General features: G+C 33.2%; 2 protein-coding genes across 6 annotated transcripts in view; one reads left to right on the top strand and one right to left on the bottom strand.

The window, feature by feature from the left end:
- The first annotated feature begins 5,232 nt into the window (after positions 1–5,232).
- LOC111044854 (protein artemis) lies at positions 5,233–24,335 on the top strand. 5 transcript variants are annotated; one of them, XM_022330094.2, is made up of 3 exons: positions 5,233–5,386; positions 6,795–6,921; positions 18,626–24,335. In XM_022330094.2, the coding sequence occupies exon 3, from the start codon at positions 18,647–18,649 to the stop codon at positions 19,895–19,897; it is 1,251 nt and encodes a 416-aa protein (XP_022185786.2). In that variant the 5' UTR covers positions 5,233–5,386; positions 6,795–6,921; positions 18,626–18,646; the 3' UTR covers positions 19,898–24,335. The 5 variants fall into 5 exon arrangements, 3 of the variants coding, with proteins under 3 accessions (XP_022185786.2, XP_039278193.1, XP_039278192.1); XR_002605663.2 differs by lacking the exon at positions 18,626–24,335 and adding an exon at positions 10,344–12,008 and having other exon boundaries at positions 5,235–5,386; XM_039422259.1 differs by lacking the exon at positions 5,233–5,386 and adding an exon at positions 5,758–5,893.
- Positions 23,729–27,821, bottom strand: part of LOC111044845 (trafficking protein particle complex subunit 8) — a 55,565-nt gene continuing 51,472 nt past the window's right edge. Inside the window, exon 22 of the mRNA XM_039422256.1 lies at positions 23,729–27,051. Coding sequence (XP_039278190.1) covers positions 26,805–27,051 — 247 coding nt within the window. The 3' untranslated portion in view covers positions 23,729–26,804. The remainder of the gene's footprint in view (positions 27,052–27,821) is intronic.

Below are 27,821 nucleotides of genomic sequence, written 5' to 3' on the forward strand. Positions count from 1 at the left end.
GATGGAAGCACACTGGCCAAAAGATTTTTTCTATTATAAAAGCGTAGTGTACGAACAATATGTAGAGCACCATACCTAGCACATTTTAAACCTCTGTTCCAACGATTAGATATATTAAATTTGCCAGCAATGTTCATTCTGAAATCGGCCATGATGGTGAGGAGGAAGCCTGAATTGTTTATGAGGAATGAGGAAATCCATCAGCATAAAACTCGCCAAACACGGATGATCCACGTGGAGCAGGTGACATCAACCCTAGCCAGGAATGGGCCAAAATTCCTCAGCTCAAAAATATTCATCAAGGTTCCGGCTAGCATTAGAAGCATAGAGAGAGAGGAAAGATTCAAGAAATCATTCAAGAGCTATCTGTTAGCCAATCTATACTACTCGGTAAAAGAGTATCTACAGAGTGACGACCACGACGTAGCAGCGTTTCCAGTGGGATAAGTATCAAGAAGCAACAAGTATCAAGTAAGGTCTATGGTTTCAATATTCTGTTTTACAGTCATGGTATTATTATGCGTGCCCACCAGTATCAATATTCTCGCATTTGAAGAAAAAAAATTTAATAGGTGATTGAAAATAATTGATCGAGCGAAGTGAGGTCTAAGATTCAAGTCGACGGTTTTGCATTTCTCTTTATGTTTGTTTTCGCCCCACTTGGATGTAATGAGCTGGTTTACGTGCGTCATATGGAGGCCGAAAGTGATTGTTTTCTGACCAGGCCGGTAAAATTTTTACGGCCCTAGGACTGTAAAATAACCTTGAAGTCAGCTGATTCTGATTTGATGTGAATGCTTGCGTTTACAAAATAGTTTATGAAACGGAATCAGTTTATGCTTCTAGAATTGAATAAAGTATTTTGCATTAAGATCTTATCATTTTATTTGGATGAATGAAATACAAATAAGATATTATTATAAACTATTCAAATTCAATTTGCAGAGTATAATAGAATCTAACCTCATAGTACTTCGTTTATCATGAAACCTTGTGGATAATTTTGGAACTACTTGGGCAATATCCATGGTGCTGAACGTTTTTACAAATAGTTTACGAAACGGAATCAGTTTATGCTTCTAGAATTAAATAAAGTAGGCTATTCTGCAATAATATACTATTATTTTATTTGGATGAATGGAATACAGAATAATTTCTAATATAATATATATTATAATATAATATATATTATAATATAATATATATATTATATTATAAACTATTCAAATTCGATTTCCAGAGTAGTATAGAACTTCTAACCTAAACTTCCTAAGTCGATGACAACAAGCATTGTTGACGTTGAAATTCTGATTGGCCAAATATCAAGTGTGCTAAAACAGCTGATCAGAAAACTTTTCATTTTTTGTGTTTATTATTCAATAATTAAAACATTCATAATAATATCATCTTATTGTCATTTGAAAAAATAAAAAAGTATAAACCCAACCTCCCACATAATCTCTATACTTATAAAAGGCTAAGCCCCTACAGACTGAAATCACACCACAGCCCAAACTACTGAGCCTAAAAACTTGAAATTCTGCACGATTGTTTATGATAGCCTGAAAACATCCACTAAGAAAGGATTTTCAGAAATTTGCCCCCCTGAGGGAGCTGGGGCCCCCCAAAATTTTGTACTTTTTAACCGCTCATTGCACAGCAAAGTCATGAGGAACTTTTTTGTTCAGCTACAAAAAAAATTAGATCTATGCAGAAAAATTTCGATGAGGAGCACAGGGGGGTCCAGGAGAGAGCATTTTTCGAAAATGTTGATGTAAAATCACACTACAGCTCAAACTAATTGTCCTACAGACTTGAAACTTTGCAAAAATATTCTTCAAACATGCTAGACGCGCACTAAGAACGGATTTTGAGATATTTTGCCTCTAAGGGTTTCAAAGGATGAAAAAGGATCCTATTTAGTAAGGTTATGAACATGGTAAGGTGAATGCCATATGGAACTGATATAATTGACACATGATATTCTAACATATTATGTTTGTAATCATTGGAAAGATTAAAATAATTTTATCAATCAGCTGATCGAATTTAATTTTCTGTGGATCGAAAGCGCGAGCTTATTGCCACGTGTTTGCTCCATTGTTGTATGTTTATGCTTGGCCTTCTATCAGCTGTATATGGGAGTCTCATACATTCCGATTAGAATACTGAGCACAGAGCTTTTCTTTGGTTAGGAGTTTGTTGATAATTCATTTTTCAAATTTAAATTTTATTGCAAACAAAAGAAAACATTGAAAAATTTCTTGATAGACAACAAGATTACAAAAACAAGATGTCAAACATAAACCTACATTTATTTGTTGCACGGCCAGAAAGAAACAAACTTGAGTAGTACTATTAGCCGTGAGTTCATTCAATATAACTTATATTTTTGTGTAGATATTTTGTGAATAGAAAGTACGAGTTGATGAGAGATGTGAGTAATTTTTTATATTTGATCTAAATGGTTATTCATATTGTGGTAGTCTGGGTCACTTCAATCAAAGTTTTTCATTTTGTAGCTAATAAATTTCATACGTATTGATTGTTCATAATGTATCCAGTGTCCATAATGGAAGTGATTGAACTACTCAAAATTATTGGCTTACTGGTCCTTCATAGAATTTATAGTATTCCTGGTGATTGAGCCTGTCTTTTTTCAGGGTTGACTATTAATAATAAAGCTTTATTTACAACTAGCTTACCTGACGAACTTCGTACCGCCAAAAAGTCAATGTATCTCATGTCACACTTTACTTTATTTGGTGAATCATGAAATTTATCTGACAATCAATATTTTCATTTACATCTGAATACGGACTTCCTATGTGCTTAGTCATGCAGCATTCATTATTCCCAAAACATATTCTTCTCAATAAATTGGTAGTAATATCTAACAGTAAAGTGTTGAATTAAAAAAAATTAGATAGGATAAATCAGTGTTTCAAAGATGAATTCAATGTTTTCATAGTTGTTGATTGTCAATAGATGGTCCAGGAAATATGCGATGTACGATGAATCACACAGAATTACATATTCTTTCCATCTTACATTTTAGGATGAATATAAGCTAAGCTAAATTAAAAAAAAATGGAAATTATTCTGCCATTAATGAATGCAATATGAACAACTCTCTTCCATCAGGTGAATAATTTTTTTCCAACATTTTCTGTTTACTCAATGATAGGGGAGTGATAATTATTTGTATAGGTCTTCTAAGGAACCATTATCTACAGCTGGTACCAATCAACTACACTTCAACTCCAAACTACCGTTGTAATACCAGTAGCCTACACAATTTATCATAGGGTGACGTCTTTATTAAAGCTGGTAACTTTAGATGCTGAAGCATATTATCTCAATATGATCTTGAATCATGATCATCTTTCCGTTCTTCGGAAGCCGCTAGGCCGACAATTTCGAAAACATAGGTCTGTGAAAAATGGATTAATAAATAATCATTATTAGCCACCCTATTAAAATTTCTGGTCAGAAACCATCCCCAATATTCACACAACATATTCCCAAAGTTTCATGCTGTTATGTCAAATATTTTTCAAGTCATAGGGAACAAACACACAAACAGACATTCATTTTTATAAATATCTATATATAGAAGATAGAATTCATTATGTCAAGTTTTCAAATTATCAAGTTTGAAAGTAGATCCTTGCGAAGCACGGGTTCCTGCTAGTTGAACATAATCTTTTAGGTTATTTAGACGGATCAGAATAAAAAATAAAAATACTTGGACAATTTCCTGATAATTCAGATTACCTCAGATTTGCTAGAGCTATGACCTTCCACTTTTGCTTTCGGAAGTACTTAATGAACAATAATTATTCTCATATATTGTATATTTTTCTGTGTGGCAAAAAATAACGTTCGCACCATGGGCAAAAATGTTTTTTCTCAATCATTTCTAGTCCTCGGCCTATGGCCTCGGACTTCAAAACCGATTTCGAGCCGGAAAAGTCTCATTTTCGGCCCTAGGTGCGAAATATACTATTATATTTATCTTCCGCATTTACGGCGAAACGCGGCAATAGATTATCATGAAATTTGACAGGCATGTTCCTTTTTGAATAATTATAAAATAATTAAAACATTTATAATAATATCATCTTATTGTCATTTGAAAGAATAAAAAAGAATAAAGCCAACCTCCCACATAATTGAACATAATTTTTTAGGTTATTTAGACAGATCAGAATAAAAAATAAAAATACTTGTTTTTAATGTACGGAACATACTTTGATTATTATTCCTCAAAAATCGTCAGGTTTTTATGCCGTACCCGGTATAAAGTTTTTCTCCCGACTTTTCTCTGCTTGGTAAGCTTTTGATGATAGTAGCATAGTTGTTTACAACAAATTATTGTCGATAATAATATTTAAAATTATATTTTATAATTATTGTCGATACCCAAACAGCCATTAGTTGTTTACACACCGATATCTCGCCGTCACGTCAGGACAGGGCATAATTCACTCTGATGGACAGTTCTGTGGATTTTACTGCGCGAGGACTACTGTTCACAGAACTACTAGTTAAATGAACTAAATAGTGCTGAAGAAATTATAATATTTTTGATTGAAAAAAAAAGTTCAAATATTTGAAAAATATTTTCATCAGATTATCACGGAACTGGATGAATTATTATCATACGAAATACAAATTCAAACGAGTTTGTTAACATTTCATACAGGTGATAATGCTTGTGGATGAGAAAACTGCGTGAGGTCTACTGTTCACAGAACTACTATAGCTACTATAGTGAGGTCCACGTTTAATGGCAGTGTGTGATTTGCAATGGTGTTGCTATCCTTGTCTATCGTTCAACAAAGCAGATGGCGCTATCTCTTTTACGCATTGCGATGTTGCCACATCGTTTATCAACAATGTAGAAATTCAACTAATTGACAAAATATTTAATCTCAATCATGGAAATTTATCATTACATCTTTAAAAAATATATTTTCTTAACAAATAAAATATGATTAACTATTTTCAACAATAATGAACAGTTAAATTCATCAGATATACCAGTATCAGCTGTTTGGGTGGCAAGGCTGATATCTGGCAAGTGGCAACCCTTTTTTCCTATCTTCCTACATTGCCATTATAACGTGGACCTCACTATAATAGTATAAAGTTTGTTTGGAATCTTAATTCCGGATTTGTACCACGTGATCGAGCTAGCCAATTAGAAGCGTGTGACATTCCAGTCAAGGAATGTTCGATCGTTCATACTATCGATAGTTCTGTAGTCGCTAGTCGAGCAAATATGTATCGATACTATTGATACTCAATATTACTTGATCGACTTTGATGACAAAAACAAAATTTTAGGTTAAGATTTTAAGAAGTCATCTATTGTTTCAAGGTAAGGAAACCCGTGCTATTATCTACATAGTAATATTTTATTTCAAATATTAGAGGTTTATTATACAGAATTCGGTGTAACTGCACGTCCAGTGCCAACATACCTGTCATCAAATTTTTGGTTGGGATCGATTTAGTATGTTATTTTGAGCACAAAATCACAAAAATTAAACGGCGGTCACTATTGTTTTCAATATAAACTAAGTTCAAAGTAGCACAATTTTACATGCATTTAACCTATGAGTAGCAGCCATTTTGATTATTGAAATCATCAAATTATGATATTCATAATGAGTTTTCGTAACCCAAAGCTTTTCCCAACCTAAGCTTTCCTAACCTAAAGCTTTTCCTAACCTTAGCTACTTATGGTTGCTACTTATAGGTTAAATGCATGTGAAGTTGTGTTACTTTACACCTAGTTTATTTTAAAAAACAATAGTAACCGACATTTATTTTTTGTGCTCAAAATAACATACTAAATCGATCCCAACCAAAAATTTTATGACAGGTATGTTGGCACTTTAGCCCAGAATTCAGTGTTTTGGTACACTAAATTTACTAGTTCATTTACTGGTATTTCATTATGTTTGTTACAATGTAATGCAATAAATCAAAAATTGTTTTATTTGTAGGCCTACTTGTATTAGCATAGCATTATTATTTTTTTTTTTTTTGCTCATCAGGATTAGTCATTTCTTCTTACTTTCAAGGATTTAAGGAAAAAGAACAGGATAAAAATAATGATAGGCTACAGGTAACGTAACAAAAACATGCCTATTACCTAACTTATTTGGCGAATAATTTATTGTGTATTCAGTTTTGGCTGTTAGTGTTCTGGCATTCAATTCTGCTCTGCATTGTGCAATCAAGATTCTTGCTCAGACAACCGTACGTTGATGCAATTTTTGCAAATAGAGTCAAGTTTGTTCCATTAATATTATGGTACCTTATTTAGCACATTTAAAGTTGCTTATTTTAGTTATAGTCTATTAATCCAAGATATTATTCATTTTTTATGTTTCATATAAATTTGAAAAATCACATCCTTCGTCAAATTTAATATTGACTAGTATCATTTGCAGTCCTCTAAAAAGTAGCCTAATGCAGGCTACAACCCTGTAACACAATATTATAGTCTTCAAGGCAAATGTTTCTATCTCCATCATTAATTATATTTTTGTGGTACGGTAGTGAGGTATGCTTATGATCAATTTGTATAGTAATTTTTATGATTCAAACTATTTTTATGATCATATTTTTCTCATCAATTTCCAAGTAAATATTTAAAAGAACTTACTTTATTGCTTGTATGCTATTTCGACAGCGTTATGCTTGTTGCTATTTCGACAGAGTCATGCTTGTTGTTATTTATTTCCAGTAAATTCATTTCAATTCATATTATATTCCAGTACCTGAAGTATTTGAGGAGTGTTTCGGCATTATAGAATCGCAGCTTTGCTAAGAGGCTCACTACTATCAGCAATTGTCCAGGCTACGTGAATGTAGGACACTTTTAAGACAATCTTCAAATTCTTGGTAAGAACTTTTACTCTGTCGACAAAACTTAATACTTTGACTCTATAGTGAGATTCACTTTAAACAGTCAGCTATCCTTATAATTAGCATCAATGATTCCTATTCAAATAGTGCTGAATCTCACCATGGTTGTCTAATGTTCAAGAATTTTATTTACTGTGAAACTTAACAAAAAACCAATAACCATCGTCAACAACATTGAATATTTATTATACAACATTTAGTTTTCAGTAGATTTCAAATAATGCTATAATATTTCAGGTATGTATTTAATAATTAATTAAAATTACTTTCACAACAGTCAACATATTAGTCCATTCCAAGTTAAGATTATAATTTTACATAATGTCTGATCATATTTTATAGCCTATTGCAAAAATTCTTTAGTAAAATAGAAAGCTTTAACCTTTAGTAACCATTTTACTTTGTTAAACAAAATTTTAATTTGCTATACGAGTACAAAATAATTTTCTGATACCTATGGCTATAACCCAACATACACTAAAAATTGACAACTGTTCATATTTCATATGGGTTAAAGTACTCTCAACAATAAATTTCCCATTCCTTCAACAAATTTGACTTATGATACATGAATTCGAATCGCCTTGATGAGATGAAAAGAATGAGATGGTAGTAAAAGAAGATCCTGTTTTCAAAGGTTATAAGTGTTGGAAATTTTGATCCTTGAGGTATCTTTATGAGCGCCTTTCAACTAGGAAATAAAGAAATTAAGTGCATCTAACGGGTGATTCTGATATACAGCATGATCTTATGAATTTATATCATTGTGCGAAATCTCAATGTGAAGATAATGAAGATAGCGATTTTGGCTAAAGCTGAAATTTGGGTGTTTTGCGAAATACAAGTACCATTGTTATCAAGTGTATCTGGAAATCTATGTGAGATAGAGCGCTCTACCTGATCTGAGGTTGTAGAGCACAGAATTACGCGCAGAGGGGTTTTGAACTATACTTTTAATAGTGAAAATCTGAAGATATTGTTGGTTTAAAACTAAAATTCTTTAAATCTTTTCATATTTGAAGATGTTTATTGTTTTTGAAGGGACGGATTCAAGGATCCAAAGGTTCAAAGAACCCCACACGTCAACCAAAGCTTATTGTGTTCCTAACTAGTATGTTAGTTAGGCAAACCAATACCTATGTCCTTTACAAGAACCAGGAGTTTTTCCCTGTACTAAAATTCCATTCATCACCTGGCTGCAATCCTTGTCGCAATCCAGTGTGATATGCTTGGCAGTCTCTTCAGACTGATTAGTCCTCGTGGCCTACGTGAGTTCCACTCCCGGCCTTCTTTGTAGGTCCTTCCGCTGAGGAAGGGGCGCCAAGTTTCCTCTAGGGCACCCGGCCACCCTTGGCTGCCTTGATTAAGGATTATCATTACATCATTTTACAACACCCCAAATAGAATAAACTTGGTGGAAATCTACTGGCATGAGTGAGAACTTATGTACTACAATTTAGGCTATATATATTGCAAGCACACCCCCTTTTTCATGTCTATATTGACTGGACTAGGCCTATGTAGAGATTATTTGAGATTATGCTGGATTGAGATTAATATTCATCTATTTTTTTATCTCTATAGTCAACCTCACGAAAATAGTATGATGGAAATTGGAACGGCTGAGTACCTCCCCCCCGCACCCATAGAAAACTATGTATAATTGTTAGAAAAAATATGTTATATATTTTGTATGTTCCGTATCCTATTTGGCTCTACTTAAACCTATGAAAATCATTCAGAGACCAATGGAGATGTAAGCACTCACTTATAACTTGGGTCAGGTGTGGTCTGCTCAATGGTGAAGGGGTATGTTCCGTGGTCGCGCTGATAAGATATTGATGAGATAAGTCAAGATCCATGCGCCTGCTACTCGAGTTGTAAGGGTAAAGCTTCGTTTCGATTACTACAGATTAAACTAAACGCAACAACAAGAGTAGAGATCGAATAAAGGGAACTTGTAGAAATGGATACGATCTACAACATATCAACTTGGCAGTTTCTTGTGCCAGACCAATGTGCTGCAAAACAAGTGCTGTTGTTGTTTCGTACTTCACAATTGATTACTCATTTGTTTTCCTCTAAATTCTAACTTTCTTATAAATAGAGGTAAGAAGATTCTGATTTCGTATTTGGATCCAACACCTCCAAATACTAAAGCTGCGTTCACACCAAAGTTACCTAATTCATTACCTATGAATTTATTCATATAATTTTATATGAATTAAATGATTCAGATTTAGCAGTTTGGATATTTTTATAAAATTTTGTTAGAATTTTTTGATCTGTGTATACCATTGAAAGCACTAAGCCCTGAAAAGAAATATCCAATTTGGTTTTCTCACGAAATAATAAGGCTTTGCAAGAAGAAGAATAGATTAGCTAAAAAGAGGAAAATATCACATTTTTTAATGAAGTTTTCAGAAAAGTACGTGCAGATCTTGAAATTAAAATTAATGTAGCATATATGGATTATATTCGGAATGTAGAGAATTCAGTTTCTAGAATTTAAATTCTTTCTGGACATATGTAAAATGTTTGAAGTCTAAAATAAAAATTTTGAATGAGATTACATATTGTAATGTTAAATATGAAGGTAAAAATATTCCAGATGCTTTCGTCAATTTTTTCAAATCAGTGTACAGGGAGGAAGATCTTAAATATAATATTGAAGATTTACTCAAAGATACTTTTTCTCAAACTGTAGGTTTCAATTTAGGAGAAGTGAGTGAGATAGATGTGGCTAACGCTTTCAAAGATTTGAAGAATAAAAGAAGTAGTGGTCCAGATGGTATACCTACCTATTTCTTTAAAGAATTGAAGAATGAACTGATTTTGCCATTATTGTATATATTCAATTTGTCAATTAGAAGCAATCAATTTCCTCTTCTCTGGGAAGAAGCTAAAATCACTCCTATTTTTAAATCAGGCAAAGAAAATGAGATTAGTAATTTTAGGCCTGTAGCCATTCTTAATAGTGGAGCTAAAGTCTTTGAAAATATTATAAATTTGGCTTTAACGCACCTCTGACAGTGAACAAGAATCTTGGATTCAAGTTTGTTTGTTTTGGTAATGTGAACCACATACAGTACAATCTTGATGCAACACTTGCGTAATGTAAATTTAACACCATAACAGCAAGGTGATTGAAGGTTTCACATGTTCTCTGTGCTGGGTAGAAATATCCACATGAAATCACGATAAGAATCACAGTGGCAGCAATGAAGAAATTTGAAATTATGTTGTACTGAGAGAAAGATTGATGGATGTTCATATTAAGAAACCAAATAACAGTGATTCCTCTCACTGTACACACATATAAACTTCATTCACTAGAATTGCCTACTTATTTCAACTCATCAGAACACGTGTGCTCCTTATTGAATTACCTTTTGCAGATACATCCGATGTCGACTTTCAATGGAAGGCTTCAAAATCCTCTGTTCAATTTCATTGCAATTGATGAATTCACTTTGAGAAATCACGATGCTACATTTTTCTTTGTATCGCATGCACACAGCGATCATCTACGAGGACTGGAATGTCATGGAGAAACGCTGTTTGGTCGAAATAGTAATAAGACCTTGTACTGCTCTAGCACAACAAAACGATTGCTGCAGATAAAATATTCTAATATTCCTGCTGATAGTTTCAAGTCACTCGACATCGGTGACGTAAAAATACTTGAGTCCTCTCTGGAAAATTAATGCCGAAACTCACCTTCAGTTACAGTCACTGTGCTACCTGCTTCACATATTCTTGGGTCAGTTATGTTTCTCTTCCAGTGTCAAAATATTACTGCCTTGTACACGGGCGACTTTAGGATATATAATACAACAGACATATCAAAAATTAAGTGGCTGCATGACGAGGTTGGAAGGCCTTTGAGAATCACCGATCTCTATTTGGACACTACATTTGCTGACAAGGATTATATGTGGTTTCCGAGGCGATGTTATGCCCCCCTAAGATAATCGAATTGAGTGAACAGCATCTTAATATATCAGTCATAAATTATGTTGCTTTGACACTGCCATCTTACTATGGGTATGAACACCTGATAATCGAGGTTAGTAGGGGGTTAAATAGAAGAATTCTTGTGAATGAGGATGATTTCCCACATTTCAAAAGCTTTCCCGAAATGGATGAATGTATAATTTTCTATAATAAATTTAGTCCTGAAGCCAATAAACAACCCATAATAGATAGCAATAGAATACATGTGTGTATAAATAGACCGTTAATTTGCTCAAATGAGCTGCTTTTCTGTGATATTTGTTTTAATAGTAATAGTGGAAAACTAAGAGTGCTCATGCCATGTGCAAAATCGTTTAAATTAGACCTTGATGACCATGTCAATAGTTTTAGAGCGGATACATTCTCCAATTTCAGCATAGCTCACTCACTGCATTGCTCATTGACTGAACTCCGGTGTTTTACAAACTATCTGAGACCAATCAATATATATCCTTTAGTGACTAAAGGACCTGAAGAAACCACACTTATCCGAGCTCTGCTATTGGACAATCACAAGAAGAATACTTCTAATTAATAATCCAATGAGTCATTTTCACTTGTACAACAGTGCTGTTCAGTTAAGGAATTCACAAAAAATAAGACACTGTTTTCAACATAGATTTTTAAAACTCACTCTTTTGATCACAATACTACTGATATATGCCTAGTATGTAAAAAGTACTATTGTATAAATAAATATGTGTATAAAGGAAATGTAGAAGGTGCTGTAGAAGTTATAATGTGTCACTGTGTATAAGTGTATAAAGTATATGACAGTATGCACTGAGTATATAATTTGATTTCTACTACATTGAATGTAACATTGAGAAACATTGTTTGTATAGCATATTTTTTATTATTCATTATATTGGTGTGGCAACTGATACAAGTTTATAAAAAAATAAATGTAAGTATAATTCTATAAGTGATATTGTATGTATATGATATTGTATGTATGTTTTGTATCAATGATTTTGTGAATTTTTAATTCATTTTGTAAAATATTACAACAATAAATGAATTTCAGTTTGGAAGACACCCCAAGACATGAATGATCAAAGGATTATTTTCCTAAAGACCTTAATTGTACGTTATTGTATTTGATTTCATTGATCTATGATAATCAACTGTGTATTAGCCATCATTGAATTTTGAACCTTTCAAAGAGACTGAACATTTTTCTTATTGTCACGGGTTCAAATTTAAATATTTACAATCTATTTAGTCCAGTTCAAGATTATAGAAGGAAAAGTTTGGAAGACAATTTTCAACTCTGCAGTTTTATTTAGGGTAGTAAGAGGTAAACATATCAAAAGTCCCCACCCCTACCCCTAAGGAGGGTGCAGTCGCGAATCGGTCCCTCACCTGGGGGTGACATAATTTTTAAATACTCTAAAACCCCCCTCTCATCTTTTTTTAGATTATTAAATTCCTAATAGAATGAGATCATTCCGAACTCTCTATCCTAATGAGTATAAGCTACAGTTTTTCAAAAGTTTTAGTTTTTAATCAACAATATTAATTTTTCTGATTGCTTTCATTTCAATGCATAATCATTCAAAATCACTCTGGGCGTAATTATGCGCGCTACAATTTGAGACCAGGTAGAGCGCTCTTTCTCTTATAGATTTCCAGGTACACTGACAACAATGCTCCTTGTATTTTGGAAAACACATAAGTTTTAGCTTCAATCATCATCAGCAACTCCATTGTCATCACATTGAGATTTCGCACCATGATATAAGCTCATTAGATCATGTTCTATGAGAATCACCCGTTGATGCACTGAATGCTCTAGATTTAATTAATTTATAAAAGAGGCGCGCATAAGAGCACCACAAGGATAACAATTCTAACACTCATAACTTTTAATTCAATGATCAGATATCATTGAAGGTACCACTGCTCAATCTTCTCGCCTCGTCAAGGCGATTCAAAATTATGTACCTATCAAAGTGAAATTTGTTCGAAAAATACGAAATTTAACCTTGAGTGTAATTGAACCAGTTTTTCTTTTTAAAAAATATGACCAATTTCCATATTTAAAGCTGAGTATCTTGTGAAATACTTCGGATAAAACTACAAAATCTTGTAAAGATGTGGAGAAGTATAACCTCTTCTCCACTACAAAGGAGAATACTTTTGATTTCAGTACCATTAGAAAGTTACAGCCGATTTAAAAAAAAGTGATTTTAGTTCTTCAATTTTCAACGATTTAATTAAGTGTCTCTAAAATGAGTCTGGTACATCATAGAAACTCATGATTGATTCCAAATTGTAGACAATTGAATCCTGTATGAGCTCAGTTGTATTAAACTCATCTTGAATCACTGTTTCCTATCTTAGCACGGCCTAGACAGTTGATATGAGGATAGTATCTTTGATTTCTTGATTTTTAACTATCGGATCATACATTACGATCATATTCCTCCATGAATCGTTTACAGTAACTAAAAGAGGAGATTCTATTCTAGAATTCAAGATCAACATACTATTTTTTATAATAACGGGTCACCGAGATAAGTGATGACAATGGAGTTGCTGATGATGTTTGAAGCCAAAACTTAGGTTTTTTCCAAAATACAACAAGCATTGTTGTCAGGTGTACCTGGAAATCTTTATGAGAAAGAGCGCTCTACCTGATCTCAAATTGTAGAGCACAACGCCCAGAGGGATTTTGAATTCATTCATTGAAATGGTAACAATCGGAAGATATTGTTGATCAAACACTGAAATTCATCAAATTTTTTTCTTATTTTTTAGAAATTGTAACTCAATACTGATCAGGATAGAGAGTTCGGAATGATCTCATTTTATTAGGAATTTCATAATCTAAATAAAGGCGAGAGCAAATTTTTCTGTTCGATTGCAGAATTTGGCGGAAATAACACTGAAAACTTGAAAATGAACCGAAAACACGAGTGATTTTGAGCCAACCTGTATGTAGCACAAGGAAATTTTGCATGAAATAATTGGTCATGGACTTCTCTCATGTATCGAACCATATATTTATAAATCAGAACTACTGTATAAAATGCAAGCACACCCCCTTTTTAATGTCTATATTTACTAGACTATAGTAAATGGGGATCCTACACAATTGCGGATGGGTTGATTCCCCAGCTTGTGAGTGTGGTGCTGCTGTGCAGAACATCGACCACCTAATAAATGCATGCTCCAGAGCCTTCAATGGAACATTTGAAGATATTTTTAATATGACGGACCACGCTAAGGCGTGGGTAGAAAACCTAGACATTTCCATGTAATTAGAAACTAAAACAGAAATTTAAATCATGATCGACAAAATATATATTTAACTTAAAGCAATACGATATACATACTAGACTATAGTAACTTTTTTCAAACATCACTTGGAAATTTGGGGGGGGCGATTGCCCCCCCCCCTGGATCCACGCCCGAGGAGGTGGTTGTGATTCAAAGGTAACATGGTTTCTCGCATATAACTCGAAAATTATGTATCTTACGGACATAACTGTAATATACAAAATTAAAGCTTACGTAATTTCCTACAATATTCATTTAACAACTTCTTTTATATCTTCCGAGATATCCGATCTTGAAGGTGTGAAATTTTTGAAAAAAGCACGTTTGCCTCCATATTTTTGCTCTTATAACTTTTTCAAAATCGATGGAATAAATACATGCTGATTATGAACTTATGAAGCAATGAATTATCTTCAATTTGATGTATAATTTCACATTTTTACGCATTTCCCTTCGACTGTTGCAGCAGCTTTAGTGTTGAGTGTGAAAATCTCTAGTTTTGAAATAGTAGACCATTTGACAAAGGAATTAGGAGGGAATGTTTTGAACACAATTTTCGACTTTGCAGCTTTGTTGGGACCAGTTAGGAGGAGAATATATCTAAAGTCCCCATCCCTATCTCATTTGCTAGAGGGATGAGCGTGGTTTAACGTTGTATTTTTAAGCTTTTTCTTCCACGCTTATATCTTGGTAACAATGCGTTCAATCGATATGACTAACTATTCAAAAATTAAGCTTGGTAAATTCTCTACAATTTTTGTAGAGTTTTGTGATAACTTACCTCCAACAGTTTTTGAGATATTCGCTCTTGAAGGTGTTAAATTGTTAAAATAGCAGGTTTTTATCCATTTTTTTGCTCTTTCAGGGCTAATATAGCTCTCCAACAATGCATGATAAAAGTAATTACTGATCGCAGGTTTGTAAAGCATTAAATTCTCTTTTAAATGATGTATTATTCCACTATTTCAAGTTTTCCTTCCATTGTTATAGCAGCTTTAATGTAGGGGGTGAAATTTTCAACTTTGCAACAAGTGTCAACTCAGCGGTTCCGCTCCTTCAACAGAAGAGATAAAGATGCGCACTCTTCCTAAATTCACCCTCTTACTAGTCACAATTGAGCTGCAAAGTCAATGTTCCAGACACCCCCTTCAAATGTTATTGTCAATTATTGATTGTCAATGCTGAATTATTGAAAATATCACCCCCTACATTAAAACAATGCCTGCTATAACAATGCAAGGAAAACTTGGAATAATATATCATTTCAAAGAGAATTTAGCACAGGAGGTAGGGGTGGGAACTTTTGATATGTCCACCTCCTTACTATCTTAAAAAGAGCTTCGGGTCAAAAATTGTCTTCCAAATTTTCCTTCCATACCTTTTTTTGAGCATTCATTGCCTGGACTAATTACTATTTGTTGAAAAAGACAAATATAATTTATAATCTTTCTATCACCAGGATATACCACAAGCTAAAACAAATACATTTTAAAATGACAAGTACATTTTCATTGTTTGTTTCAACATAACAGTGAGAGATGTATCATTATACATTATCTTATTCTTATCTTATCTTATATATTTTCTTATCTTTCTTATTTCTTTTCTTATCTTATCTTTCTTTGTTCCTATTATTATATATCTATAAAAGGCTAAGCCCCGACAGACTGAAATCACACCACAGCCCAAACTACTGAGCCTAAAAACTTGAAATTTTGCACGATTGTTTATGGTAGCCTGAAAACATCCACTAAGAAAGGATTTTCAGAAATTTGTCCCCCTGAGGGAGCTGGGCCCCCCAAAATTTTGTACTTTTTAACCGCTCACTGCACAGCAAAGTCATGAGGAACTTTTTTGTTCAGCTACGAAAAAAATTAGATCTATGCAGAAAAATTTCGATCAGGAGCACAGGGGGGTCCAGGAGAGGGCATTTTTCGAAAATTTTGATGTAAAATCACACTACAGCTCAAACTAATTGGCCTACAGACTTGAAACTTTGCACAAAAAATATTCTTCAAACATGCTAGACGCGCACTAAGAACGGATTTTGAGATATTTTGCCTCCAAGGGTTTCAAAGGATGAAAAAGGATCTTATCAAGTAAGGTTATGAACATGGTAAGGTGAGTGCCATATGGAAATGAGATAATTTATTTATTGACATGTGATATTCTAACATATGTTGTAATCATTGGAAATAACAAAATAATATGATAGAAATTCAAAAAAGAACATCTGTTCTATTATTGCTTTCTACCTGATTCCACTCAACCTCAATAATATTGTTCTGATGATTGATAAATATGTTTAATAATATTATTATTGTTAATATAATAAATGTATTGTTTTGATAATTAATTATTATCATTAATATAATAAATGTATTGTTTTGATAATTAATTATTATCATTAATATAATAATAGTATTGTTTTGGTAATCAATAAATATTTTTATTTTCACAAACTCTGTATAATATTTATAATGGTGAATGTGAAACAGCTGCATCGAAGAAATTATCTCAAAAACATATGTTTAGGAAAACCATAGTTTTGAACTTCGTTTTCCTGATGCAATGTATTAAGCCCACACGTGGCATGTATTATTAATTTTTCAGCTAGAACAGTTTTTTGAGACTGCTAAATAAACGTCTACAGTTTTATCAATGCTGTATCGGCAATATGAATACGCATGCAGTTAATATGTCTTTAAATAAAGGTGTTGATATCTACATGATAATTATTCTCTACCATTTTTATTTATATTACAATTTCAAAATTATTCAAGCCTTGATAGAATGATTGACTCACTGTAGTCAATCGAAAATTTTAATATTGGAATGAGGGGTATTTTGGCATGCTGAACAAAAAAGTAAGGTCCTATGCACCTTTTCGATATTTCTTCAAATGAAAAATTAGTTTTGTGGGTTGTCGAAACTCCCCCTGAAAGGGAAATTATTCATTTTATCCTATGTTTTAGTAAAATACCAATGATTTCTGCGTTGAATAACATCTTTCTTGCCAACAAGAATCGAACACTTTGTGAATTTAGATATGACCTACACTTTTATATGATTAATATAATTCTATTAATTAAATTCATGGAAATTGAAGTACTTTTTCAGTTAGTTGATGAAATTGATTATCAATAAAAAAAATTATTATAATTTTATCAATACAGAATTAGTTGAATGAATTGTCGAAGTACTGAGTTCTTGGTCAACATTAATTCAATATTGGTATTTATCCAATCATTATTTTTTCAGAAGTTATTTCATTTGAATTAGAAAATATCTATAGTCTAAGCTCCTATCAATTTATCATTCGTAACAATGAATTCTTCAAAACATGAAAAATCAAAAATTTCTTATTCTGTATGGTAGCTAATAAATTTCATACGTATTGATTGACCATAATGTATCCAGTTTCCATAATGGAAGTAATTGAACTACTCTAAATTAATGGCTTACTGGTCCCTCATAGATTTATAGTATTCCTGGTGATTGAGCCTGTCTTTTTCAGCGTTGTCTATTAATAATAAAGCTTAATTCACAACTGGCTTACCCGGCGAACTTCTTACCGCCAATGTATCTCATGTCACACTTGACTTTATTTGGTGAATCATGAAATTTATCTAACAATCAACATTTTCATTTACATCTCTGTACAGACTTCCTATGTGCTTAGTCATGCAGCATTCATTATTCCGAAAACATATTATTCTTCTCAATCAATTGGTAGTAATATCTATCAGTAAAGTTTTCAATTAAAAAAAAGGTTAAATCAGTGTTTCAAAGAAAAATATTCAATGTTTTCATAGCTGTAGATTGTCGATATATGGTCCAGGAAATATGCGATGTACGATGAATCACACAGAATTCCATATTCTTTCCATTTTAGGATTAATATAAGCTAAGCTAAATTCAAAAAATTGTAATTTATTCTTTCATTCTTCAGTAATTAATGAATGTAATATGAACAACTCTCTTTCATTAGGTGAATAATTTTTTTCAACATTTTCCAGTTTCTCAATGATAAGGGAGTGATAATTATTTGTATAGGTCTTCTAAGGAACCATTATCAACAGCTGGTACCAATCAACTACACTTCAACTCCAAACTACCGTTTTAATACCAGTACACAATAATTTATCACAGGGTGATGTGTTGATTACAGCTGGTAACTTTAGATGCTGAATCATATTATCACAATATGATCTTGAATCATGATGATCATCTTTTCGTTCTTCAGTAGCCGCTCGGCCGACAATTTCGAAAACATGTCTGTAAAATGGATTAATAAATAATTATTATTAATCCCCCTATTAGAATATTGTTCCAATTTTACAAAAACGTGTGTTCCTCATTGAACTGTCTTTTGCAGATACCAGCAGGCCTACTTACAATGTCGACATTCAATGGCAGGCTGCAGAATCCAGAGTTGAATTTCATCGCAATTGACGACTTCAAACCGAATAATCACGATGCGTCTGTGTTCTTTGTGTCGCACGCACACAGCGATCATTTAGAAGGATTTGGAAAATACGGTGGAACTCTGTTTGATTCGAATAGTAATAAAACCTTGTACTGTTCTAGCATAACCAAACGATTGCTTACGGTAAAATTTCCTAATATTCAGGTAGATAGTAATGTTGTGTCAATCGACGTCGGAGAGCCTTGCATACTTCACTCGCCTCGAAAAAACAGTGATGGAACATCACCTTTAATAACAGTGAGTGCTCTACCTACTCTACATGTTCTTGGGTCAGTGATGTTTCTATTCGAGTGTCAAGACATTACTGCATTGTACACGGGTGACTTCAGGATACATAATGCTAGTGATGTATCGAAAATGAAGTGGCTACATGACAAGGACGGTAAACCTTTAAAAATCACCGATCTCTATTTGGACACTACGTTTGCTGATAAATTATATAATTGGTTCCCGAAGCGTGATGATGCTACCGCTAAGATAATTGAGCTAAGTGAAGAGTGGCTTGACAGATCTCTAAATCATCATGTTAGTTTGTCAATTGTAGCTTACTATGGGTATGAAAGACTCATAATGGATGTTAGTAAGAAGTTGAACACAAAACTTCTAGTAAATGTGGATGATTTCCCGCATTTCAAATACATTTCCGAAATGGATGGATCTGTCATTTTCTATAGTAAATCCAGTAGCTACCGAGAAACTAAACGACCAAGAATAGATAGCAATAATCGTTCAGGAAGAATACATGTGTGTTTCTGTAGGAGAAAAGGTGTGAAAAGGTGCGATTTCTGTAGTAACAGTAGTTACAAAGTGAGAGAAGTTAAGCCTTGTGCATTTTCGTTCAACCTTAAGCCTTATGACCATGCTAATATTATTAGTGAAAAAACTGAAAATGGATATACCAACTACAAAGTAGCCTATGCAACACACTGTTCATTGACTGAACTCCGATGCTTTATAAACTATCTGAAACCAACCAATATTCATCCGTCAGTGGTTCCAGATTCTAACTCTGCCGAACAAATTGTTGCCTTGCTATTGGACAATGCATTCGAATTGAACAATTCATTTGATGTGAATAATTGTTCGGATCCATCTCATACTGAGACTGAAAATGAGTCTGATACAAGTGATGCGTTATCATTGGAGTCACCTCCGATTTGAGAAAGGGGGAAAATATGATAGTACGAGGGTCATTTTTTCCAACCTCCGATCACACATCATAAGACACATACAAGCGGTAGTGAGGTGATTTTCACTGGGCTGAACAGCTTGTCATCTCCTCCAAACGCCCAGTGATCGGTATGGCCATATCGTAAATTGTTGTCGAGTTATAGACCCAGAAAAATGGACACATCACTTGGATCCCCCGTCAAAAGTGCTGGTTGCCTAGTGTTATTCGTTTCTAAGCAAAATACAATAATTCAGCATAATTCTACCAAAGAATGATTCAAGTTTACGCTGGAAATGTTAAGATATGATATTGTGCGTGAAAGGTGTAGTAAAATTAAAGCAGTCAGTTGAAATGACTTCCCAAAACGTTGTGATCCACAACTCGATCTCACATTGCTGGTGCAAACAAATTGTTTCTTCAGCTAATCAAATGGGATAATTTCTATCACCCGTCATACAAATCTGACTTGACCACTATAGTAACTTTTCCCCAAACTCACGACTTGACTTTGAGAGCAGAGCTTCCAAACTAACGAAGATGTCCAAAAAAAACGTCATAGCCCTCAAACTCATCTGGCGGCAGCATTTTATGAAGAGGGTTTTGGTAGGCAGGTCAACTGGTTTCCCAAATGTCTCAACCATCACTGCAATTATGTTGAAGAATTATAATATAGGTGTAACTTTTAGTTGAAGAATTATTCTTCTATGTATATTCATCTTTTACTCATGGACAATCAGAGGTTGAAAAAACTTGACCCTCGTATTTTACATTGATATTATTTATCACTTATTTTTTGAAAAGGTTGATTGTTCTATGGAGATTTCTATGTAAGACTTTGTCCAAACTCGCTATATAGTTGGCGCATGACTAGATTACAAGTTGTTTTCAGCCAGGGGCTGTCTCGTGCCATCAAACTAGAGAAGAGATACCGATATCAAACAAGAGTATTTATAGAATAGAGGCAGCATTCCCATTTTACTAATCTATCATTTTTTACACAAATCCTGTAGGCCTAACATTAATCTAAACAAATTTTACAATTCAAGATATACATTTTAAATAACTAAAACTAATGACAGCCACTGAGGCCATGCATAATATTAAGTCAGTCATTAATGAGGTCTGTACCAAAACAAAGTCTACGTTTGTAGGTAGGTATTTATTTGAATAAATAAAAATAATGCTAAATGGGTCAAAAATGAGAATAAATTGGAAGTTCTTCAACTTGTGTAAACGTAATTTACAATTTAAGAGATGAATTTAAAATAAAATTGATGTGATTGATATTGTATTATGAAACAAAGTGAAATATTAACATTCTATTATTTTATAGTTACAAAATTCACATTCCATCTATAGGATTGACACTTATCATTTCAACTGGAATTCACAAGAGAATGTTGTATAACAACCAGAACTAGTTTCTAGAATTCCCAATTATTGAGTGGCTGTGACAACATCAAGACGTTCATTCTATTAGTTACTGATCATTTAGTAGATAATTTCTTTTTCCTACAAAACGTACGATATTTTTCTACTCTTAAAGCTGTTGAAGTTTACGAGTCAGCTGCACGAAAATCCAATTCAACTCAACCACCGTACCACCGTATAACGCTATCGCATTGTTGTTAGATTGCTTCTCCTGGCAATGCTTCCATTAGATGACAATCATTTTACGGCGGTTAATTTTGATTGGATGCTCTTGTAGCTAGACGGATGTGATTATTCCATGGGTAAAATATGAGATTATTTTATTGTTTTGATAATATCATGGTTATAAATTATTTTTTTTAATATGATGTATTTATTTGTATCCACAAATGTTTAAATAAATAAATGTTACAACTGTACTACATAATTTATTATGTTTTAAGATCGATTTTTCTGATCGACTAAAGCTGTATAATTTGATCTAATTACAGGCCCTAGAGGTTCATGTAACGATCTACATTTCATGCTTGTATATAATATTATATAGCATAAAAAATTGAATTTTGAATTAGTATCCAATTTTACTGAATTTGCATCCAAACAAGAATCCAAAATAAGCTAGTTTCATATCTGTGAGAAGTTCAAAAGTTCCAGTAAAATTCCAAAGTTTTTTGCAATGCATTACAAATTTTCAATCTATAGTCTATAGATGCTCTTCCCTTCACTAGAGGTATTATTTTTTACACGGCTCTCTTTCGAAAACAGAGAGGCCCGATGCTCTTTCCTTCACTATCACTGCCACTACCTAACAGCATTCTCTCTACTATTGTGTCAATATCCATATTGTGCGCAGAATGCTTACTCCTCTCCACTACTCTGTACTTTGTACGAACTGTAGAAATCGTTTTCTCCTCTTCATGTTAAAAGTAATATTTCTTGAGCTATAGATTAAGTACCAAATAAATTGTAGAAAATTGGAACAAAGTGCTTTTCGCTGTGGGCTTGGACTACTCATAAATTGCACTGCATTATTCTAATCTGCTTCTAAATTATAAAGAAAGAAAATAAATGATGATAGTACGGTAACACATTCACGCTAATTGAGTCTTCAGTAGAATTTATTACTAAACCAACAAACAATAACCTGAAACGAGTATTTGATTCTTCATGACTAAAATAAAAATTATCTTACAATGATTATAAGATAGCATAAAATTCATGTATTTTACTGTACAATAAATACGCATAAATTGGACTAATGTCATTTGAAATAACTAATTTAAGAGACTAAAATGTACATAAATTTACACTTGGCGCAGTATAGTCAGCCAAAAAACGTGTTCCTACCCAGAAATCTTCAAGCTAGAAGGAACAAAAATTTGAATTTCCCTTTTCATTTAACCCCATTTTGATTATTATTATTATTATTCACAATTATTTGCAAGTTATGTTCCATTTCTAATAATTAATATGAGTTAACTACTCATCTTAAAAATTTTCATCGCTCCGCACGAAACTTCATATTTACTTGAAACTTTAAATTCTTATAAATAAACTTTAATTTTTCTCATTCAACCAATGTTGAAAGTTTGAAGTGAATATCACAACAGTGCCACCAATATTATGTGTCAACGAAAATAATACTAGAAAAGTACGGTTGTGTATTCTGGAGGAAATGGTGTCTGTTTGTTAAAAATCAGAACTTATATTATGATATGGCAATGTTACTAAGGACAAAAATTATTGAGGCACACCTTCTCGACACATGCTATTTTTTCAATGCTACCCATAACTACTATCGCGAGAGATTAGAGTTGTCACTTCGAAATGAATTTTTACTTCACACTTGAAAATCTACACCACTAAAAATGTTCGATAGTAGATACTACAAATTTGATTTGAAATACTACAATTCTATAGTATTAATGAATTTAGATAGTAACGGACATGATTTACAGGTGATCTAGATTTATGAGTTCAAACTGGAAAACATTTATTAAGAGTACAAGGAAAGCAAGTTTTCAAAACAAGCAATATTTTGTTGGGGAAGAGTCTGATAATTTCAAGATCCAGTATGGTCAGTAACCAACCTGAACTCTTGTCTCATACATTAGAAATTTATAATTATGGAAAAATTGACATTGTAATTGAACTTTTGATTGTGAAAATAACTGAGATATTGTTTCAAACTTCTTATTGTAACCTCTAGGATACTTTTATAATGTTTGCACTTGAATGAATTGATTGTAGGATCTTACAATAAACCTATTACTTACACTATATTAATTTCTTCCAACATTATTATCCGCAGTAAAATAAGATCATGGTTATCAGTTACTTATAAAACAATCATTATGTATGTTTAAAAGTAGAGACAAGGACATTATTCATTTTTTTTTGAAAAATATCCTAATTATAAAATTTCTATGATAGTGATGAAAATTTAGTCAATATTATGTTCGCTTGATCCACTAGATAATTTTTTCAGTGTTTGAATTTGTTGGTGACGACTGAAATGTCAATTGCAATGCTAGGAGTACCAATGAATAAATCTGCCTACAATGTGATGGCGTCATTTCAGGGTGGTTTAATTGAATAGACGAGCTACCGGGTAATGGACTTTTCAAGTATCTTCCTCATAGAACAAAAAATATAATTTAATAATATTCTAATGTAATAGCATTTATAAATACAAGTTTATAGTCTGATGGTATACATAATCATACAAAATATATCAATAATTGATAGACGCAACTATGAAATATCTATAGATAGATAGAATTCTATTGTAATATATATAGGAATTTTATGCAAGTTTACAAGTATGCTAAATACTCAATAGAGAGTATGGTAATAGAAGCTTTTTAAAATTCAGTATTTGATAACAGAGTCTTAACAATCGAACTAACAAGTCTGAAAAGATTAAGTTGCTAGAGTATTCTGAAAGTGATGAGAGTTAGTGGCACTGATAGCAGACTGGTCATATGATAGTTTGTTCAACAAGTCTACAGATTGATGCAGTTTACAGCTACATGTTTTCTGTTGGTAAGATTATCAGCTGAAAGCAAGAGGTCCACGTCATAAAGTCAGTGAGAAGATCGGACAACAGCGTTGCCGATTCTCTGCGTTGCCACTGCCTTTATATAAGATAACTGATTCATTTATAGCTGATGTAATATTAACTATTCATTCTTGTTAATAACAATAATAAATTACATTTTATTCATCAAGAAAATATATTTTTCAATGATTCAACAATCAATTTTCATGATTTAGATTGAATATTTTGGCAATTAATTATATTTCTATATCGTTCAAAAACAATCTGGCGACGTTACGGAGCTAGAAAAGGATAGAACTATCTGCTTTCTCTAATGACAGACAAGGAAAGCAACACCAAAGTTAATTAAGTGCTGACTTGGACATCGCTTATAGAGGTCAATTGATTCAATGATCTTATTCTAACTAAATAAATGGAAAGAGTGAAAGAGTGACTTGTGGCTTTCTAAGCTACAACCACTTCCTTCTCAACATTTCATCAGCATTCCAAATACTGTACGTTATGTTCACACAAAAATTTCATAATTATTTCCAACTTGAAGCAATAATCAATTTTAAAGTTTGAAAAATAAGCTTACATAGTATCAACCATTAATGTAACACAAAACCGTCAAATAATTTTAATTTTCAATAATTAATTTTTATAATTTTGAGTCGAAAAATTAGGGGCCGTTTTTATTCAAGATTCTAGAGAAGACTTGATTGGCAAGTACTACAATTATTCTGATTGGTTGCTAGGTAACAAATTTGTTCGCTGCCAGTTCGTTCATGAGCACTAAAAGTACATAAATTCTCAAAAGTAGGTTGATTCACAAGTGTTCGAGATTACATCATGATTTCAACAAATTTAATGATGGCACTTTATTTTACTATAAGAACGATAATTAGTAGAAATTTCATCAATAAACAGATATGAATCAAATCCTATTGATGGGTAACATATAAATATTAATCTTATCTACAAGAGACAATAATTATGATTTGTATACTTCAGTATATAAATTTGTTAAATTTGAAAACAATATAAAAATCTTGAAGTACCCTTTTATTTAAAAAAAATAGAATAGTTTTTAAAATGAAATAGTTGAACTATTTCAAAGTTTTTAAAAATAAAGGGTACTTCAAGATTTTTATATTGTTTTTATTAATTTGTTAAAAAGCAGCCCATGTGAGTGAAGTGTTTTTTGTTAAATTTGCTTTACTGAATGGAAGTAGACCATAGCTACATACGTGAATCAGACACTAGTACTTTCAGCTGATGATACTTTGCCTAATTTTCATGATTCCAGTAGACGTTCTAGTACCCGAGGCAGGTTACTAGAAGCATGTAACTTGATCCTGTGGAGCATTAAAGTAAAACAGCTCACATACAGGGAGAGTGGAGACTGAAAGTTACTGGCAGCCATTGCAAGTCATAATACCACTTGGCTAGTGATAACAAACATAATTTTTGATTAGTAATTAATTGCCGCTGGAGTGGAAAGAAAGACTTTAAGCTGTGGTTTCGTTTGTGCGTAAATGCCGCCGTAGTCGACCACATCACGGTGAGCATCTCACATTGGACCGTAGATTTCAATTTGTCTAAATAACCTATGTTCAATTATGTTTTAATGGGGGAAGTTTAGTTTATAATTTTAAATGGAAATAAATGTTGATATTACAGTATTAGAAAAGTTTTGATTCTTGAAACACAAATAATGAAAAGTTATTTGATCAGCTGTTTTACCACACTTGAAATTTGGACAATTTGAATGTCAACAATGCTTGTCGTCGACTGCGGAAGTTTACGCACAAACGAAAATGCACCCTTAAGGCAGGAAAAATAAGCGGTAAGTTAGAGATTGATTGATTTGCCTTTATTAAGGGCGGAGTTGGGAATGTAGGTCCTCTCTGCCACACAACCCTCACACAAAAATGCCTACACAGTTAGTCTAGTTAAACCCACATCGTATTGCCGTCCTTAGACCCTATTCGATTAAACAGATTATGTTTGTCAAGTTCCGTTTAATCTGGTAAAATTCGTAAGAACAGCAAAAAAACGAAAATCCAGAAATCGATGTGTTTGTAACTGGCTTTACTATCCGCCAGTAACTTGCCGTCTCCATTTTCCTTGTCTATTGTCTATGGGCTGCTTAACTGTGGTTTAGGTACGGTAGGTCCGGTAACCTACCTCGAGTAACTGGAAAGTCTCCTGGAGTCTTGAAAACCAGGTATCACCGACAGGAAATAAACTATTCACTTACTCAATAATGTAAGTAGTCTCGTTGAACAAACTATACTTTTTACACTTGGGTGATCACAGTTAGCAGCAGCTTTATTGAAATTCACTTCAAACGGTGAGCATTCTAATCAATGGTGACAGTTGGAACCGACATCAACGCTGACAGTTTGAAGTGAATCCATCGACTATGTGTTGACGATGAGTATGGCCTCGGGTCGCCACGTCTGAGGCACCAACTCGGCACTAAGGTGTGAGATGGCGACGGATACGGTGAGGTGCGCCCCCAGATCGTAGGCGCCCGGGGCGGTCAGCACGACTGCTAGCGACAGATCGTAGCGCGCTCTCCCCTCCAGTTCGACACTTGCCGCCGTCTGGCCTACCCACTGGAAACAGCTGGCTGGGCGCGGCGAATACAGTTGGCCCTTATGCGAACTGCAAAACGTTTTCTATATTCATCAGTTTGCTTGGTTATGAACAGAATATTGTGAATCTATTTAGCAGACGGGGCGGGGTTAGGATAACTAACTTTATAATGGCGAGAATCATCCAAAACTAGTCGTGTCTGAAATAAAATGAAATAAATTGTTGCTTTACTATGTCTGTGCAAACCTTAGACTGGCCGCTAACAATAGAACATGCATGCACATACACAGTCAACTTACATTGTTGTGACATCACAGCGAAATGCTTCGAGCAACATTTTTTGAGGTAAGGTTTTTGAATCTCTATTTTTTTCTTTGCTTCTATTTTTGAGACTAAATTATCTTTCTATCATAATTTCTAATTTTCCAGTGGTTTATTTATTATTATTGGTTGTTTATTTTATGGTAGAAGGATCTCGCTGATGACACAACAATGTAAGTCGGCTGTCTATGTGCATGCATGTTCTACCGTTAGTGGCCAGTCTAAATTTACAGCATTGCTCTTATGGGGTATAGAGCTGCCAGATTTCTTAGAATGCAGAGAGCCTGTGAGCTAATAGTGTGAAAGAGAAAAAATGAGAGCGTAAGCCTTTTTGATAGAATCAGCATAAAAACTGCAACAGTGTGCTCCTATTGAGATAGCATTGACCATAGAGCCCCGTGCTGCAAACTAAGGGTTGCACGGACTATAGTAGTTCTTTGTAATTAATTTATGAATGTTCCCTCAATTGATTTATTCATCTAGATATTAAACAAAATCGATATTAAACAAATTGTTTG

This window comes from Nilaparvata lugens, chromosome 2 (assembly GCF_014356525.2).
Source record: "Nilaparvata lugens isolate BPH chromosome 2, ASM1435652v1, whole genome shotgun sequence".
NCBI lineage: Eukaryota > Metazoa > Arthropoda > Insecta > Hemiptera > Delphacidae > Nilaparvata > Nilaparvata lugens.